We start from the raw sequence: 18,069 nt of genomic DNA, 5'->3' as shown, positions 1-18,069 counted from the left end.
GCCTAGGTTCAGCATCCATAAGTTTTGGAGTAACATCGTTAATAAGTTTTTTTTAGGGGGAAGGGGTCAAACCATGGAGGGCAGGGGCGTATCCCTTAATTTTTGATATAAAGTCTAATTAATAGCTTTTTGGGGAGGACCAGGCCATGTAGGGCCATTAGTCAGCTCCTATGGAATAAAATATCGTTAGTTTTTCTTTTTGGGGGAGGGGTCGTGCCATGGAGGCCCAGGAGTCAAATTCCATAATTAAAAAAATAAAATATCGTTACTAAACTTGTGACCAGGGGAGGTTGGGTCGTAGAGGGAGGGCCAGAGTTCTGTTCTCTAGAGTTTGGAAATAAGACATCACTTATAAGTTTTTTCTCAGTTTGGGGTGGGGGAGGGGTCGAACTTATCTGACCTTTGAACTTACTTCAAAATCCTTCCATAAAAACCTTATATGCCCCGGGGCATAACTCATAACTTACAACACCTTCCAATGGGTTCCGGGGGATTTGTGTCGACCCCGGAGTGTTTGTTATTTGATTTTTGAGCTATTTTGAACAAAATGGCTGTCTTACAATTTCTCTCAGAATCATTTGAGGGAAAAACACAGGGGGGGGGGGGGCTAGATGGCCTTTGATCACTTTTTGCTCTTAAGGAGGTCACTAGAGCTTCCAATACAAGCGAATGACCTCCAATCGACGCTCATACGGTCATCCCTTTCCATATAAAGTGCCTCTAGAAAAGTAATATCAGAGGCAACGCTATAGTGTTGCTTATAATAAAGGCCATAAGGTTCCAATGTTTTATTATTTTTCTCCAGAGGCACCTTATATGTGCGCTAACCACTCGGCTAGAACGGTTCATAGCAATACCACAAGGAATTGTAACGTAACCTACAGTTTAAATTATGTATTCTAGGTGTTTTGTTAATATTTTTATATTAATGAATTTGATCGTACAATTAATGTGAATACGCATTATTCTAGTCTTTCATGATTTTTCACTTGTGAACAGTAAATCGATTGTGAACTCTACGTACGTAAATCCACTTATGGTTCTCACTTAGGTTTGCTATAAAGCTCCTAGGTTATCTTTGACAGTTTGTATCAATGGGTTCTTACCACCTCCACACAAATTTAAAAAGTCATCATTTTCGAGCGACCATATTGCTGCACCACCTAGTTCACTTTTATTTACCAAATCAGACTTCAATCCAACCGACCAGACGTTGTCATAGCTGACCCAACGATTTCCCAAAAATGCGTACGGAGATTTTGTATCATTATCTAGAATTTCTTCCCATCCGTTTTTAATGTTGATGCAAATTTCAGTGTAGCTTAGAAGGCCAAACTCGTCCGAGAATATTCCAGGACTGCCTCCACTGATCGCATTTGACCCCACTGAATGATCCTTAAAAAGATGATTAAGGAAACAAAGTTAATAAACAAGAAGCTCTAAGAAGTGACTTCATGCGTTATATACACAGAATCATTAATGAAAGCTCTAGACAAGAAGTGTCAATGGTAGAGAGGAAGCATACCCCTAGAGTTTTCGACCACCCCCTTTAGACTTTGAGTAGTACCCTTTAGACGCATTTTCGTAGAAAATGCCCTTTTTTGGTATTTTCATTGAGAAAACTGGGGGAAAATTTCCCTTCCCCCTATATTTAAAAAACGCATTATCTCACCCTCATAATTGTGGAAAATAAATTATTGGTTCCCCCTTCATTGTGGTAAGTTTGCTTCGTTTAGATGCAGTTACTCTAAACAATGCAAATCATATTGCTTACCAAACCAAATTGCTTACTAAATTTCTTACCATATTGCTCTAAACAAAGCATCATCATATTGCTTACCTAGAAAATTGAGGATAAAGTTTCCGATCTTGGCTAATACAATGAGTTAAACCAATTTTTTAATTGGACAAATAAACAGGTTGCATGTTATTTCCCTTTTCCTCTATCTTTTTTTTTTCTCTCTCTCTCCCATTTTTTCAGAGAAATGATTGTTATTGTACCGAACCAGTGGACTTATCTCCATCGTTACCTCCAAGGACCAGCGATTTTACAATGTTGAAGGTAATATTAGTAACAAATTGATTAAAATGGATAGTGAAAAATTATTATAGGTTTTGACACTGAGCCAAGTTGTAAGAGTATTCTCAGAGATAAATTAATGCAGTCACAGATTCTTGTACATCCAGCATATTTTCAGAGTCAATTGTGTCAATCGGAAGGGAGGGTCCCCCCAGATTTAATTTGTCCTCAAAAGCACGTTTTTTGGCATCTAGATTGAAGGATGTACTTTTTTTCATTTTTATCACAAAAATTAGAAAAAGCTACCAAATTGCTCCCCCTATATTCTGGAAAATATATTCTGCCCCCCCCCCTGCATATCAGTGAATGGAGACCTCTCATTAGAGGAGTTATTGCTAATCAAATTTCCAAGTGTTTTTATCAACACGTTTGCAAGAGGAAAGTTTGATATAGAAAAGAAAATAAAACAGAATTCTAATGAAAAGTAGAGTGATTTCTAAGCTCAAATTACATTGAGAATAAAATCAAATACGAAGCAAAAAAAAAAAACAATGAAGCAGTGCGGTAAACAAACGAAAGTTATAACAAATAATAACATCAAAACAAATGGAATTATGTAAAGTAAGCAAAAAAGTAGATCACCGCCCCCTAACCTTTCTAAGAGCCAGAGTGTCATTTGCGATTTACTGAAAAAAAAATTTACACTATGCTTTATTTGCCATAAAATGAACAACAACAGATCAACAAGAAATATCACAAGGCTGGTCAATGTTTACAAATAATTTTCATGCTACCTTTATTCCTCTTGTTCCTATCAAATACTCTTAACGGCTTGATTGTCTTTCGCGTTTATCGAAAACAATATATATTTTGAACAATGTTTTTTTTTTTTTTATTAGTACATAATCAGAAGAAATTAAGGTAACAATAAAAAATTATTGAAAAAAAAATTAATGAAAATAGACTGATTGTTGATAATAATTTTTACTCCTTGATTTTTTTAAGACTGATTTTTTTTTACCTGTTCGTTTGCTTAGATACGTGAATGCTAAGGTCTTTTATCAAAAACATTACGTGCTGTTTTCTTTAAAAAAAAAGAATTGGGCCTGACGACTCAACATAATGTAGATAGATGTCCTTACATTTTTGTCATTTCCTAATGGAGGTCCCCTTTGTCAATTCTACTTACTCTGGAGGTTTTTTTAAAGACCAGAGAAAATATAATTTGTTCCATCTTTAGGTTTCACGGATCGGTAAAACGGAAACAATTTCGAACTAATTTTTATTTTTCGTTTATTTGTCCCATTATACATGCCTGTGAACTTAAAAGCCGATTAGCCCATTTTTAGGTTACATAAATAAATAAAGTCAATCTTCAACATATTTTAGCTTTAATTAAGGACTACCTATTCACGGTCTCTCGAAAAGGAGGCCAGGGTTGCAACCTTACCCCCCCCCCCCCTAGAAAACAAGAAGACAATGGAAAATGTATAGAAATAGGGTCATAAGAAAGATTGCCACTTTTTTGTGTGTCTTTGATCTTTATGTCTTTTGGCCTGGAAGGATAATCGAAAAAAAAAATATTCAAAGCCAAATAATTGAAAGTAAAAAACGAATACTGTATCAATGCTGATTGTAAAAAAAAGTATTTCGGGCTCATTTTTGGCGAAAAGAATGTTTTTAAAGTTTTTTCTTTACCCAAGGATTCCCTTGAGCAAATAGCTTACGGTTGAAAGTTCCAACCTTTCAAAAAATAATTCAGTTCTTTTTCTGACGAATCAATATAGGAGAAAACATATTTTGTCATTCTTATTCCTTTCCCCAAAACGAAGTCTCCTTGACTTCCTCGAACACCCCCTAAGAGTTTTAACTCGATCCCGTATGTCCTTCCTGAGATGTTACATACAAGCTGTTTTCACACCGTGAGTGGTTATGCTGTCTTTTGGTTTGCATTACTGCTTCGCTCTGAATAAATTCGAAGTTCCTGGGCTAGCTTTGCCAAAAATGTTAAGTGGATCGAAAACACACATTTATTAACACCTCCCCCTTCCTTCCTTCTAAACACAAAACACAAAATGGCCGAATTGCCATTTTTATAACCTGGATAAGCACTGTCTTCTGATTTCCCTTTGCCCCTTCTCCAATTCATATTCTAAGGTCTCTTTGCTCCCTCCCCCGACAGCTCCTAAAATTTCAGATCGTACCCCCCAGGCTGTCACGGGTATTGCAGATAAATCATATTGATAAACTGAGCACATATGGTTTCTTTTGATATACAACGCTACTACACTAGGAATAGACGTTATTCCAAGTTAGCTCGTAGTGCAAAAAACTTTAATCAGACTGGAGACCAAATCTTTAGACTATTCCACTCTATTCCTTCCCCTTTAGTCAAGAATCAAGCTCTAATTCCCCCCCCCAAACAACACTCCCAGAGATTTTTCACTTGAACAACCAAGTTCTGGGTCAAGGCTGTTGCAGATACGCTGCTCTGATCACTTAGCAGCCATAGTGTATTTTGATTTACCTCACCTTTTAATCGTTAAGTGGTTCGGAGAAATCTTTATAGCTCCTCTCCCCCTTTTCCTCACTTCTCTAATTCAAAACTTGGGTCCCCTGGTCCCCCTACCTCGATACTCTGTACCGTTCAAAAGACTTTTTCAACGCAGTGTTATGATAATGTCATACCACGAAATGTCTCTTGATTTACCTCACCAATAAGACACAGATAAATTCTGATTACCGTAGGGCTTAAGTGAAACAATATCCTTTTTAGTCACCCTCCTCCATAAAGAAAATACCTGAAGTCCCCGCCCCCCAAACTACGGGAAACTATTAACTGCGTCCCCTAAGCTATTCCTCAGATATTGCAGATATGCTGTTTTGACAGGCCGGATACGCATAGTGCCCTTAGATCTATCCCTGTTTTGGACTTAAAGTCCCAAAATTCTTGATAGAGTTAAGACAATATATTTTTAGCTATTTCTAGCCCCTAATCCCCAAGTAAAATTCAGAGTCCACATAATCTAATCCTGTTCCCTGAAAAAGAGTAACCCTGAAAGTTTGAACTATATCTCCCAATTTATTCTAAAGATAAAGCAAATAAACTGTTTTGATAACCTGGCAACACATAAGGTCCTCTAATTTGCCTTATTACTTGACCGTGAATGTACCTTTTGATTAATCTTTCTCCCCTCCCCAATGTTCTAATTGCACTCCACCTTCTACTTACAACCCTTATCCCAAGGACTGTATTGGTCTTGTCATCTCTATTGGCATATTTATTTGACTTTGAACTATTTTGAAGAGAATTGCAACTTTAAAATTCTCCATCTAGCCTTTCCTTTATATTTATTTCTTTTAAATGTGTAGAAAATCAAATGGTCAAATCAAGCCATTGATTCAAGTAATCTTATTAGCTTCTTTTTTCCGTTTTACTCAGAGTTAGTTTATGTTTTGCTCTACCAGAAAACACAGCTATATAGTTAGAGCGCCAGATTCTGTATCGTGCACCCACCCATGCCGGAAGGTACAAAAATGCTGAGGACGGATCCTAGGGTAGTCGACCATGCTGAAAACGAATATCGTAGGGCGCATGTTCGCCGTTGGGGCGTTTCTAAGATATAGGCCAAAAACGCCAAATTTAGCCTATAAATAAGTGTGACGATTCAGGATTTGTTTGCGACTTATTAGGTTGAGGAATCTGTCAAATTCAACAAATATCTCAAAGAAAGGCTAAAAACTCAAAATTTCTTCAAGGTAACAATTTTTTTTTCATATTCGAAAAGAAAGTGCATTCAATTCCGTACTATTGGAGCTAAGAACATATAAACTATTTTTATTTTCAAAAGGTCTGCGATTTTTTTTTTGTAGTGTCACTGAAATAATCACTAGCCGTATCGTGAAAAGGGACATAATATTTTTTGTTCTTCAAAGGGTAGGAATACTTCAAACTTCCTAACTGTTTAAAATTTTAACTTTTAATTAAAAACAAAAATAGGTTTAAAAAAATGTTGACTAAAATTTTTTTTTTTTTTTTTTTTTTTTTTTTTTTTTTTTTTTTTTTTAGAATGGACGAATATGTTTTCTGGTGTACTAAGGCGTCTGCAATTACCTTTTTGGGACCTGATTTGCCAGAAATACGACTGACCTATTTACTACATAAAAGAATTCTGCTTCACAGATGGATTCAGTCGGGGCATTGGAGTTGTCTTACTCGGCCTGCCCGTAAAATTGGGTAATAGTAACTGATTAGGGACCTGGTGTAATTAAAAGTAAAAGGTATCAAATAAAATTTCTTCCGAGAATTCAGATGGGGCAAGGTCAAACTCCCTGCATGCCCTCCTCGTTCCGCGGCAGGAGCATAAGCTGCAGCATCCTTTCATGTTTGAGCAGCTACAGTCTGTCCTGCATCTTCCACTTTTGCATCTGTAGTAAGATTCCAGGCTTGATGCTTTTTTACAGTTTGAGACGACCGTATCTACTCCCCCTTCAGCCATCTTCCATCCAAGGAGAAGTAGATCTGGAATGCTTGGCGAGCCTGTACTGACGACAAGATTATCCATGTAGCGAATATGGCTCTTCATATGCATGGCTCGAAGATATTGTCAGAAGGTGGAAGTCTTTTCACATCTTGTTTCTGGCACCGAATGTAAGCCGTTACACTGGCCAGTGAATTGAATCCGGCCTGTTTACCGTATTATTACAATGACCAGGAATTTTGATAGGTCGTAAAATTCTCTAAACGCGTCGACTGAAAGCTTCCCTTCTGCATCCTTGATCTGATCCGTCACAGACACCATTTTTGAGGCAAAAGCTGGAGACACCGCGGTGTTCAAGAAAGAAGCTTTTTCGAAACCGAAGAAAAAATTTAATGTGTCACAACCTGGCAGACAGTGCACGAACCGTAACATAATCTGCTCCTCTTTGGACAAGTGGACTCCATCCGCCGGCTCGTGTACTGGGATAATGTAAGTCGGGAACTTCAAGAAAAGTTCGCTCAGTCCTTCAGCTTGAAGCTCTTCAAAAAAATGAACACAGGCTACTGCCACGTCTGTGTCTTTGGTATGCACAACGATAAGCATAACGGCTAGCGTACTTGACATGTGTCATAAGGCGTTGGTCAGCCTCTTCGTGGCTGGAGGACAAGCATTCCTCGTAGTAACAGTGTTCTGGTAAAGTTGGACAGCAGCCACGCTTGACCAGAGACACTTTGAATCTCTCCTTGAACCCACCTGAGAGAAAAAGGTCGAGTGCGTTTGGAAGCTGATCACTCATCTGCTCCAAGGTTTCATACAAAATTTCGAGGAGCCGGCTTTTAGACGCTGAGCTTGCAAGTACGGCATCCCATTCTCCAGTTGTGCTAAGAACAGAAATCTGGAGGTTTTTCCCTTTCCCTCGTCGGAGTATGCATGCTGATTTCAAGGAGATCAACTCTCCGGTGTCCGTGAGCTTCTCAAACAGCCCGTTGTATCGATGTGCGACAATGTGGACTTCAGGAATACCCACTGGAAAATAATTCAGCAATGATAGAAGCAATCTTTCCGCGAAGGATTTGACTGTTTCAAACCTGGCAGGCCGATATGACCTTATCTTGGACATTAGGTCAATGATGTGTACTGTAGCTGATGTTGTTTCTTTGGATTTCAAAGTGGCCGGCCAAGCTGAAAGTCCTCCTTTTTTTCTTAGCCAGTTCAACAGCACAGCTTTGCTCCCCGCCCTCATTTTTCAGCCAGAGGATGTCTTGGTTGATTGTTGCGGAAGATGTTCAAAAGTGGATGGAGGGAAAGGAAGAATCTCTTTTGTGAGGATCTTTGCCGTAGGAAACGGCTTTCTACTTTTCTTCGCCATAGCTCAACTGAGCAGTAATGATTCTCTTCAACACCAAAAGTGCTTTTAAAAATTCTATTTCTTTAAAAATTGTTTTTTTGATCTTCAAAATTTGTATCATATTCTTCATTTTCATCCATCAGTAAATCAGTATTTCCGTCAGAATCACATGTTGAATCAACCTGAAGTAACTGGTTTTTTTTGGTTTTGGTTTTTTTTTTATCTTGGCCTACCTGACTCACTTTTCTTTTTCATCTTCTGCTTATCAAGTTCTTCTGCTGAGCTTATCAATCAACTTCCCGCTAGGTAGCAGGTCACTAAACAAAATTCATATTATCGGGTACACTCGCAAAAAGAGTTGCAGACCCCCCAGATATAATAATTTAAACTTTTTTTCTTAGCTCAATGTGTTCGGAATTAAACGGGCTCTCTTTTTCAATATAAAAAAAATACTTTATCTTGAAAAAATTTCGAGTTTTTAGCTTTTCTGTTGAAAATCTGACTTTTTTTTAAAACTGCTGTAAAAAGTGTACTATTATTTTTTTTTTTACAAACAAAAATCATATTGGTGTAGCCCCAAGTCTATTCCTTCTATTGATGTAAGAGCACGCTGGATTTGACCAGTCTTATCTGTAAAAATAAATTAGAATCATCGAACCCTATTATAGGCCAAATTTGGTGTTTTTGGCCTATATCTCAGAAACGCCCCAACGGCGAACATGCGCCCTACGATATTCGTTTTCAGCATTGACGATTACCATGGAATCCACCCTTAACATTTTTGTACCTTCCGGCATGGGTACTAATCGAAATAAGCGATATACAGAATCTGGCGCTCTGACTAATACGTAGTGGTAAAATTTTAGATAAAAACCAAATAGAATGACAAATCCATAAGAACTATTAGAGTACCCATTAAGATAGTTTGTAAATAAAAAAAATTGTTATGGGAACATAACCCTTGATATAGATCAAACTAATACAATTCCTTCGCAAGTTAATTTATCTATACCACAATTTATTCTCTTACCCAGTTTTAAAATAGATTAATTTCCAAAATAATTGAACTTGAAATAATCCTGAAACAATTCGAAATAACTATAAACTCGAAACATTTTGCAAAATAATTGACACACCTTTATTTCTACTGTAAGGATAGGAAAACTACGAAGAACAGAATCAAAGAGAAAGTAAAAAATGGGATTTCTTCTAATATATAGTGAGTTCTGATCTATATTTAGAATCTCTGTGCTATAAAATAAAGCTTTGAACATTGAAAATTTTCTAAGAAGATAAAATCGCTAGAGGCAAAGTGGTAAAGTATCTGATTATTTCCCAAGTATATTCTTGTTCTCATATTGATAGTACTATTTAAGTAGCGTCAGTAACACTCGATAAGCAGCATTATGAAATTACTCATATGTTAACATAAACAAAACAAATCAGCCAATGAATTGGATGCATTAAAAGTCTAAGAAATAGTTAATTCTAGTTATATTAGTTCATTCTTATATTGGCCAGGGTAGAATAGTTAAAGGCTAAAAACCTGTGTTTCACAGACTCCCCTTTCAAACTATTTGGCTGCAATGAATGCTGGGAAAAAAAACAATTGAAACTTCTTTTCCTTAGCTTTTCGTTGCCGTTGTTTTATCCGTAGCTATAAGTTAAGGTAGTTTCGTGGGCTAGCTAATTCAGGAAACTTCATCAGTCGACCCGGCATTTACTGACACATATTTTTTACTTGCTCATTAAATCAGTTGTATTCTTTTTTACTTTTTACAAGTAAAAAGTGATGTAGGGAGGTTTGTCGACAGATTGATGACTTATTTTTACTTATAAGCACCAAATATCACCTTTCAATGAAATATGATAAAACCTTGGTCTTAGAAAAAGGTATGGAAAATTTCTATATGTCTCAAATCGTGTCTTTTAAGCAGTGTCTATTAAGTTTGTAGCTATCACAATCTACCTGGATCCTGTAGCTTTCCGATTAAGATAGGGTGTAAGGGTGGCTTTGGGAACCGAGCGTAACACATCAAGAAACTATCATATTTTAGTACTAGAAACCAAGAAACCGTAAATAACTCAAGGGCGTCGAACTTTATGAGCTAAATTATCAAAGAAAAACTATTTAGATCAGAGTTAAAAGCCATTAGCACAATCAATCTAAATTAATTTTAGGGTTTGTCTCCTAAAAATTGCGATAGTCTTTATTTAGTATCCATTGAACTGGACAAAGAATTTAGTACTAGTACTAGAAACTATACAACAAGGATGTTTTGTGAAACTTTTAAAAGCATCTGAATACAATGTGGTTATTCATAATCTAAAGCAATCAGCTTTCTAATACACACGAAAACTGATTTTATGAACTGGACTATTTGAACTATTTGTACCGGACATGGGTTGAGCCAGACACTCTCCATTCTTCAGGCACTGTTTGGTGAAAAATTCTACAAAATTAGTATTAGCGCCATCCATTCTTCTTGCTTCAAGGAAGAATTCCTAGTTTTTTTTTATTGATCCTTTCAAAAGTTAAACTGCAAAAACTGTTTCAGGTAGGTTTTGTTTTCTGGCACATTGAGCACTGGTGTTTAAACCTCATTTCCAAATAAGTTCCGACATGCTCCCTTTCCCCGCAGCAGCTGATCACAGCTGCTGTATCGGTGATGCTGTACCTACAGCAGATGAACAGACTAGAAAATACAACCCCAACACTTTTCCAGTCTTTGGAAAAAGGCTTACACGTTGTGAGAAGATCGGACAGATTTTGGACCGGTCTGTCTACAGATTTGGTCTTAGAACGAGAACGGATGAGAAGTTTGAAAACAGCAACCGGATTGACTAGAGGTAGAGGAATGATGGAAGTAAAGAGACTTCAGTGGGTAATGGGACGTCCAGCCTGCACTCACGTTAATCTTCTGATACAAGAACTGACGGATGTTTCGTATCATAAAAGCGGCGGCCAATACAAAGAGTCTAATATTTCAAGGCAGCAGAGGTACTGCAAGGACTTACTGCAGAGGTACACAAATATTTATTGAGTTTGTCGAGCAGTCGTCTCCTTTCAAAGATTATTTGCTATCGCTTCGAAGCTCTGCTACTGGCATGACTGCTGCAGAAAAAGTGAACGCCGACATAGCAGTGGAAGTTGGGAAGAATATTTTTGACGGAATGGTAAGGAAATCTTTAAAAGAGCATTCGCTCAAACGGAAGGATCAGGAAGTCTTTATGACGGTAAAAAAATCGTGGATAATTCGACTCTTTAGACTTTTCATTGATGTTTCGCTGCCTTACAGCTATATCCAAAAGACTGAATATAGACGAAGAACCTTAATTTAAATATTAACTTTGCCCCTATCCTGTGTAATTTTTTAATGGTTCTGTCGCTGTTTTTACTTTAAGATTGTGTTCCTGAGCACCATAATACTACACAGTGAGTCTAAGACAACCACTTCAGTTGCAATTTTGGGGAACAAAACCATTTTAAGAATATTGGGACTGAAACCTACATACTGCTGCTGTTTGCTTGATTTAAGTCAACCACTTCAGGTGCATTTTCGGGCATCAAAATCATTTTTAAGAAGATTGGGACTGAAACATACATACTGCTGCCTTTTTTTCACTCCATTCTTTGCTGCGACATAGCTTACAGTCTACACGGACTTGACAAAGTCATTATGCTTATACGGCTGAGAGACAGTGAACAGTTTAGGGAAAATGCTTCAACGTTTTCTCTAAATGTTGCTTCGGACGAAGGGACTAAAGGACCGGGAGACGCCGCACTTTCTATATTGTACGGTGGAAAATCTGCTGACAATTTTGGCAGTTACCAACACCGAGACTTTCAGTAAAGAGTCATTTGAATGTTTTTAAGTGAACTGATATTTTTTCGTCTGAGAATTTGAGGATGAAGACTTAAAAACGGCATACTGTACCCTATCCTCACGGATCTTCCAGTGGCACCAAAGAAAATTTTCACCGTTGTGAAGTCTCGTTGTAAAGGATCCTATGATAGTAACCGGTGCAGCTGTCATCGAAATGGCATCGAATGCGACATTGACTACAAATCTTGCAAAGGAACTAGTTGCTGTAATACTTAGGTCCAAATCGAAGATGAAGAAGACTTGTATTCAATTAAGTAAATGTGATGAATCTCCAATTCTTTTACATTTTTGTATTTTGTTCAAATTAAAATCAATGATAAGTTGTTTATTGGATTCTAAGAATTTGGGGTGACCAGGTTTGGGGTGGAGGGTGGGGTTAAATTAACATGGACACGACTTCTTTTCTGCATTGGCAATCCATTTTTTCCTGTATGAATTCAACTTCGTGAAATATTTCTCTCAGACCTATATCGATGCTTAATTTATGGACGGGAGGGGGGGGGCTAAACCTAAGCGTTCAAAAAAAATGCATATTTGTGATCTATGCACCAGATTTACATATTATCAACTTTCTATACTTGCAAATTAATTTGTTTTTTAAAATTTGCCAGTTTAGAAGAAAAGACAAAAAAAAACGGTCGAGTTTGCCTCGTCCGATTTTGGCCAATTTTTTATACGTTGAAGAGAATTTTTCTGGTTTCAATGGTACCAAAATCAAAACTATCGCAATTGTTTTGGTTTAAACCTTAGATTGACTGGCTATATAGCTAAATTATTGAAAAGATATTCAAATACTTGGGATGGCCGAATCAGAAATAATAAAGAGCTATTAGTAAAATTCTAAGTGTTAAAGAGAACATACTGCGGGGTCTTCCAATATCCAGCTTCGTCCGAATGCTGCGATTCCCAAGATGAGTTTCCTTTTTTCAGCTTTATTGGCTATCCAATGGTGAACGGTCCAGATTATGGTATTATAATAGCTGAACTCAGAAGTGGAATTTGATTGGGGATAGAGAGGAGCATTGAACCCGGTAAACTTCTCCCAGTGTCCATGATAAGAATGAGTCAAAAGAATTACGTAATGTACTGATCTAGATATTTCTGCTATGTCATAAGCAATATCAGTTTGCTCTTTTTTGGCTCCAACAGCAATGGATAAAAGGAGCCCATTTCTATCTAACGACTCCCGAAGCTCACTCAATAGAAGAACTAAATTAGCCTTATCAGTACTTGATCCTCCTCGCCAACCAGGATACAACCAATGAATGTCTACTCCATCAAAGTCATATTTTTGAAGAAACTCGACTACACTTACAATAAATTTAGCACGTGATTCGCCTTCGGATGCCATCTGAAAAAAAAATACATACATTTTGGAGTAGACAAAATTCTTAAATACCTTTTCATTTAACAGTAAATGAGTCCTAGTTAGCCTTTATGCATGGAAGATGAAATTACCTGTATTTTTAAGCTGAAATAATTACTAGCTTATTCAATGTAAATTTTTAAACACAGGTGTAGGTTTCAGTTTTATTATATGCAGAAGTATTTTTAAAACAAAGTTACCTTTAATTATGTTAGATGACGGATGACTCGATTGTGTCCCACTCTGTTCTCCAAGGTTCGTTGGGTCAACTCGTGTTAACGGTGGCTTTGAATATATACATCGATGAAGAAATGATGGCAGCTGTGTAAGGATGGTTGCTCCAAGGGGACAGGAATATCAAAGCTCGGAGCAGTCAGAGCGCTCAAACAGCATTCAAACATTGGATGTTACTCATAAATCATAATCATAAATCATCATAAATCATGATGTATCATAAAATGAATGGTATCATAAATCATAGACACCATTCTTATAGATACACGAATAAAATTCATGGTATTAAGATTTTATATTAACATGTTTAAGTTCCTACAGTTGTACTTGTAAATACAAAATTTATCAAGTATCGTAGATAAGAGTTAAAATGTTTACGTATAACCTAAACAACTGTATAAAATACCAGATGACATTTAAATAGGATACAAAACTATGTGTTAACTAGGTGTTTATGTTCAACATATTATTCAAATACCATGCTGTACATCGCTTATAATTCGTAATGGTATTTGCATATCGTTATTTTTGCTTTGTGGCAATTACTGAGTTCTCACGATTTACCGTGCTTATTTTGGTGTTCCATTGAGACTTTGATCATATTTCTCTAGGACGTTCAATACCAATAATATCACTTTGCCAACCTTAGTGTCGTCTGACAGTCTCAAGGAAAATGGCCCCTTTAATAAATTTTCCCAACACCACAGAGAGTTTCCAAAGCAATTTTGGTGAAAATCGGTAGAGGATCTTAAATGTGTCAACAGTTTGAAAGCCTAACGAGAGGCTAGTTTAAAACAAAGGAAACCTACGATCTCTTACTAATTGTTAAGCAAAATGCTATCTAATCAATAAACATATAGCATAAATAATGTGCAACCTGAGTCCACAAATATTTCAGTGACAGTAGTTGGAACAACAGGAAACTTCCAATCCAATCAGAGACCTCTTTTGAACTGATTTTTAAAGTTTTTCAAGCAGGTAAGCTAGAATATTTTTAGAGACTGCTCTTTCCTAAGCTTCAAAATGAAATTAAACTCCGTTTTAGCAAAATATTAAGTTTACGCTTTCTAATGATATAAATTTCATTAAATATCGATGTCTCAAGGACGTACCAGGGGGGAGATAGGGGGTTTGAACCCAATTCTGGATACGACCTTGCTACCTCTGACAAAAAACGGGATGAGCTCAATGGTTTTTCTAAGATTTTCGGGAAAGTAGGTGTCGGCTTTTAGCTTTCTGTCGTTTATTCGGATCTCTTATCAAAGCTATACAAGCTATGGCAAGACCGCCCAGTCAATTCTGAATGGTTTGGCCAGACCAACTAAAAAATCTTGTAATAGATGAGATAGGTTGATCTTTTAAAATATTTAATAAAAAACAAGTTTTTTAACTGAAAGTAAGGAGCGACATTAAAACTTAAAACGAACAGAAATTACTTCGTATATGAAAGGGGCTAGTCCCTCCTAAACGCCCCGCTCTTTACGCTAACGTTTGACACTTTCTCTCAACACTACTTTTTAAAACAGTAAAAAACTTTAGCGTAAAGAGCGGGGCGTTTAGGAGGGACCAGCCCCTTTCATATACGAAGTGATTTCTGTTCTTTTTAAGTTTTAATGTCGCTCCTTACTTTCAGTAAAAAAAAACTTGTTTTTTTTATTTAATTTCTGAACATTTTTGAATTAATGCATGTTTTGATTTTGGCTCTCCGCAGATGAATAATTAAAACGAAATTTGCATATTTATTTTTTTGGCTAAATGGCTTTCTCATAGTTTTGATCGAATGATTTTGGGGAAAAAGGAGCGGTGGAGGAGGCCTAATCGCCCCCCCCCCAGTTTTTTGGTTACTTAAAAAGGCAACTAGAACATTTAATTTTTTACAAACGTTTTTAGTAGTAAAACATATACGTAACTTATGAATTAGCTTACGTAACGAGCCATTGTATTCGTATGTTCTTATTACGTATATGAGGATGTTTACCCCCTCAGCAGTACCTCGCTCTTTACAACAAAACTGAAGTTTTGTCCCAATTCCTTAAGAATGAACCCTGAATCACAAAGGCCGTAGAATAAATAGTAGAAATTACTAAAAATACTTTAGCGTAAAGAGTGAGGTATTGAGTAGGGGACGAATCCCCTCATATGCGTAGTAATTTTTGTTCGTTTTAATGCTGCTCCTTACTTTCAGATGAAAAAACTTTTTCATGTTTTTTTTTTTAATGTTTTTTTTAAATAATGCTAGAAAATCCTGCGCTCCCTTCATGGAAATTTTCTTCCCCCATGACAAATTACTCAATGGAAAGTTCCCCCAACATATCCCCCTCTTCTCAAAAACTCATCCCCCCAACCAAAAAAATCCCTCTGAAAACGTCTGTACACTTCCCAATAACCATTACTATATGTAAGCACAGGTCAAAGTTTGTAACTTGTAGCCCCTCCCACGGGGACTGTGGGGGAGTAAGTCGTCCTCAAAGACATAGTTATAAGGTTTTTCGACTATGCTGAATAAAATGGCTATCTTAGAATTTTGATCCGATGACTTTGGGGAAATGATTGTGGGAGGGGGCCTAGATGCCCTCCAATTTTTTTTGGTCACTTAAAAAGGGCACTGGAACTTTTTATTTCCGTTAGAATGAGCCCTCTTGCAACATTCTAGGACCACTGGGTCGATACGATCACCCCTGGGGAAAAAAACAACAAACAAACAAATAAACACGCATCCGTGATCTGCCTTCTGGCAAAAAATAAATTCCACATTTTTGTAGATAGGAGCTTGAAACTTCTACAGTATGGTTCTCAGATACGCTGAATCTGATGGAGTGATTTTTGTTAAGATTCTATGTCCTTTAGGGGGTGTTTCCCCCTATTTTCTAAAATAAGGCAAATTTTCTCAGGCTCGTAACTTTTGATGGGTAAGACTAAACTTGATGAAAGTTATATATTAAAATTAGCATTAAAATTCGATTCTTTTGATGTAGCTATTGCTAACAAAATTCCGTTTTTTAGAGTTTTGGTTACTATTGAGCCGGGTCGCTCCTTACTACAGTTCGTTACCACGAACTGTTTGATCAATCAGCCAGAATTGATATAACACATGAAAATGTCCAATTTCTGACCTCACAGAGACTAACTAGCTTAAAGGTGGTAGCACACACTCATACCGTAGCAACCGAAAATCTACCTTCAAAGATTTTATGCTAGAATTGAAGTAAAAAGGATGCAATTCATATTGAGGCAGACAAGAGGGATAGAGAGGCCCGTAAAGAGGCAAACGAATAGATAAGAGAAGCTCGTATGGAGGCAGACGAGAGAGAGAACGGGGCAGATATGTAACAAAAATTCGATGGCAATTTATTTATTCCTTCTTTAAGAATAAAGAGAACTAAAAGGGAGAAAGAAGATGCGAAACGAAAGTAAAAAAAAGAGTTTAGTTCCCGTTTAGTGATGATTTATTTAACACTGAGACAAAAAACAAAGAGACAGAAAGAGATGTAAAACGACACTACAATAGAGAAATTCAGTATAAGAAAATGGACACTAGACTGCAACTAGAATTTGATGATGATTATTTTCCATGACTTAAAAACTAGAGAAAACAAAAAAGAAATGAAAACAAGAAATGTGATTTACCAGTACAGTCTGCGATGGCCGAGAGTAAGATTTTGGGAAAATTACAAAACTGCGGGAGGACAAAAGACCTTAGAAGGAAGAAGAAGGTGTTTGACCCCTTCGGAACAGCCAGAGATGATCAAAAGGTAAATTTGAGCGGATTACAAAGATTATTGGAAAGGAAAGGTGGTATTGAATCTTACCTGGCGGTAGTCTAGTAATCAATTATCTACGTATCCATCTTAAGTTCAGATTTTCAATCATTTAAGATTACCCTCACCTGACTTTATACACTACTTTGTTGTTTGTTCTTTTACATTATTTTAGACTACATTGTAAATCTTGGTGATCATCTCTCATAATGTTTAAATTTAAACATTAAAATAAAAAAAATGATAGAAATAATTTACCTGAGAGTACTTTATAGATCCTTCATCCCATCCTCCAACTGATATCCAAGTTTTTAGATTTGGGTTAAGTTCTTTCAATGAAGTAAAACGTTCGTAACCACCTTTTCCTCCATCTTCAAGAAGGTCAATCTCCTTCCTTAAACTAACAATCCTGTTGTCAGAATCTAATCCAGCAAATGCATAAATAACATCAGTACAAATAAACGGATCTATGTCATCAACTCCTAGCTTTCCACCGCCATTTCTGTTCATGGACCAGCTTCCGTAATAACAGAAAACTTTCTTCTTCTCAAAGCAGGAGCCTAGCATAATTTTTTTTTTTTAATTTTAATGGATCTAAAATATATAAGACCAAAAGTAAAATATACACGAGACACGAGTGAGGAACAATTTTGAGCGCCTAAAATTTGATAATTTAATTTAAAAGGGACGTAGTAGAAATTAATTGTTTCTTGATGGGAAGTAAATTAAAAGGAATACACTGATTAATATCTTGGAATGGTTTACATTTTTTAATGGCTTATGCAAAAGCTTCCTAGTAGAACTATCTAAGAGCTTATTTGCTGAGTTGTGCTGTTTTAAGGAGCCAAGTATAAAATTGCAGCAAAAAAAAGCAAATAACAAGCAAATCTTGGAAATTCACAGAAATGTTTGTTAAAATTCTTAGGTTGTTTTGAGATAACAATTTCCCTACATTAATACCTGTCAAAGACGTCA

At 36.5% G+C, this 18,069-nt stretch overlaps 1 protein-coding gene across 1 annotated transcript; it reads right to left on the bottom strand.

Annotated features, from left to right (window-relative positions):
* Window positions 1-906: 906 nt before the first annotated feature.
* LOC136042852 (chitinase-3-like protein 1) lies at window positions 907-17,654 on the bottom strand (the record flags this gene model as incomplete). Its single annotated transcript, XM_065727782.1, is given in 3 exon segments — window positions 907-1,395; window positions 12,599-13,087; window positions 17,353-17,654. Coding segments are annotated over 3 exon segments (1,130 nt in total), but the record flags the coding sequence as incomplete, so codon positions are not given.
* Between the last annotated feature and the right edge of the window lie 415 nt (window positions 17,655-18,069).

Source organism: Artemia franciscana, unplaced genomic scaffold, assembly GCF_032884065.1.
Source record: "Artemia franciscana unplaced genomic scaffold, ASM3288406v1 Scaffold_2179, whole genome shotgun sequence".
In the NCBI taxonomy this organism is placed as follows: Eukaryota; Metazoa; Arthropoda; class Branchiopoda; order Anostraca; family Artemiidae; genus Artemia; species Artemia franciscana.
The sequence above is the reverse complement of the archived record's forward strand: the minus strand, read 5'-3'. Positions and strand labels throughout refer to the sequence as shown.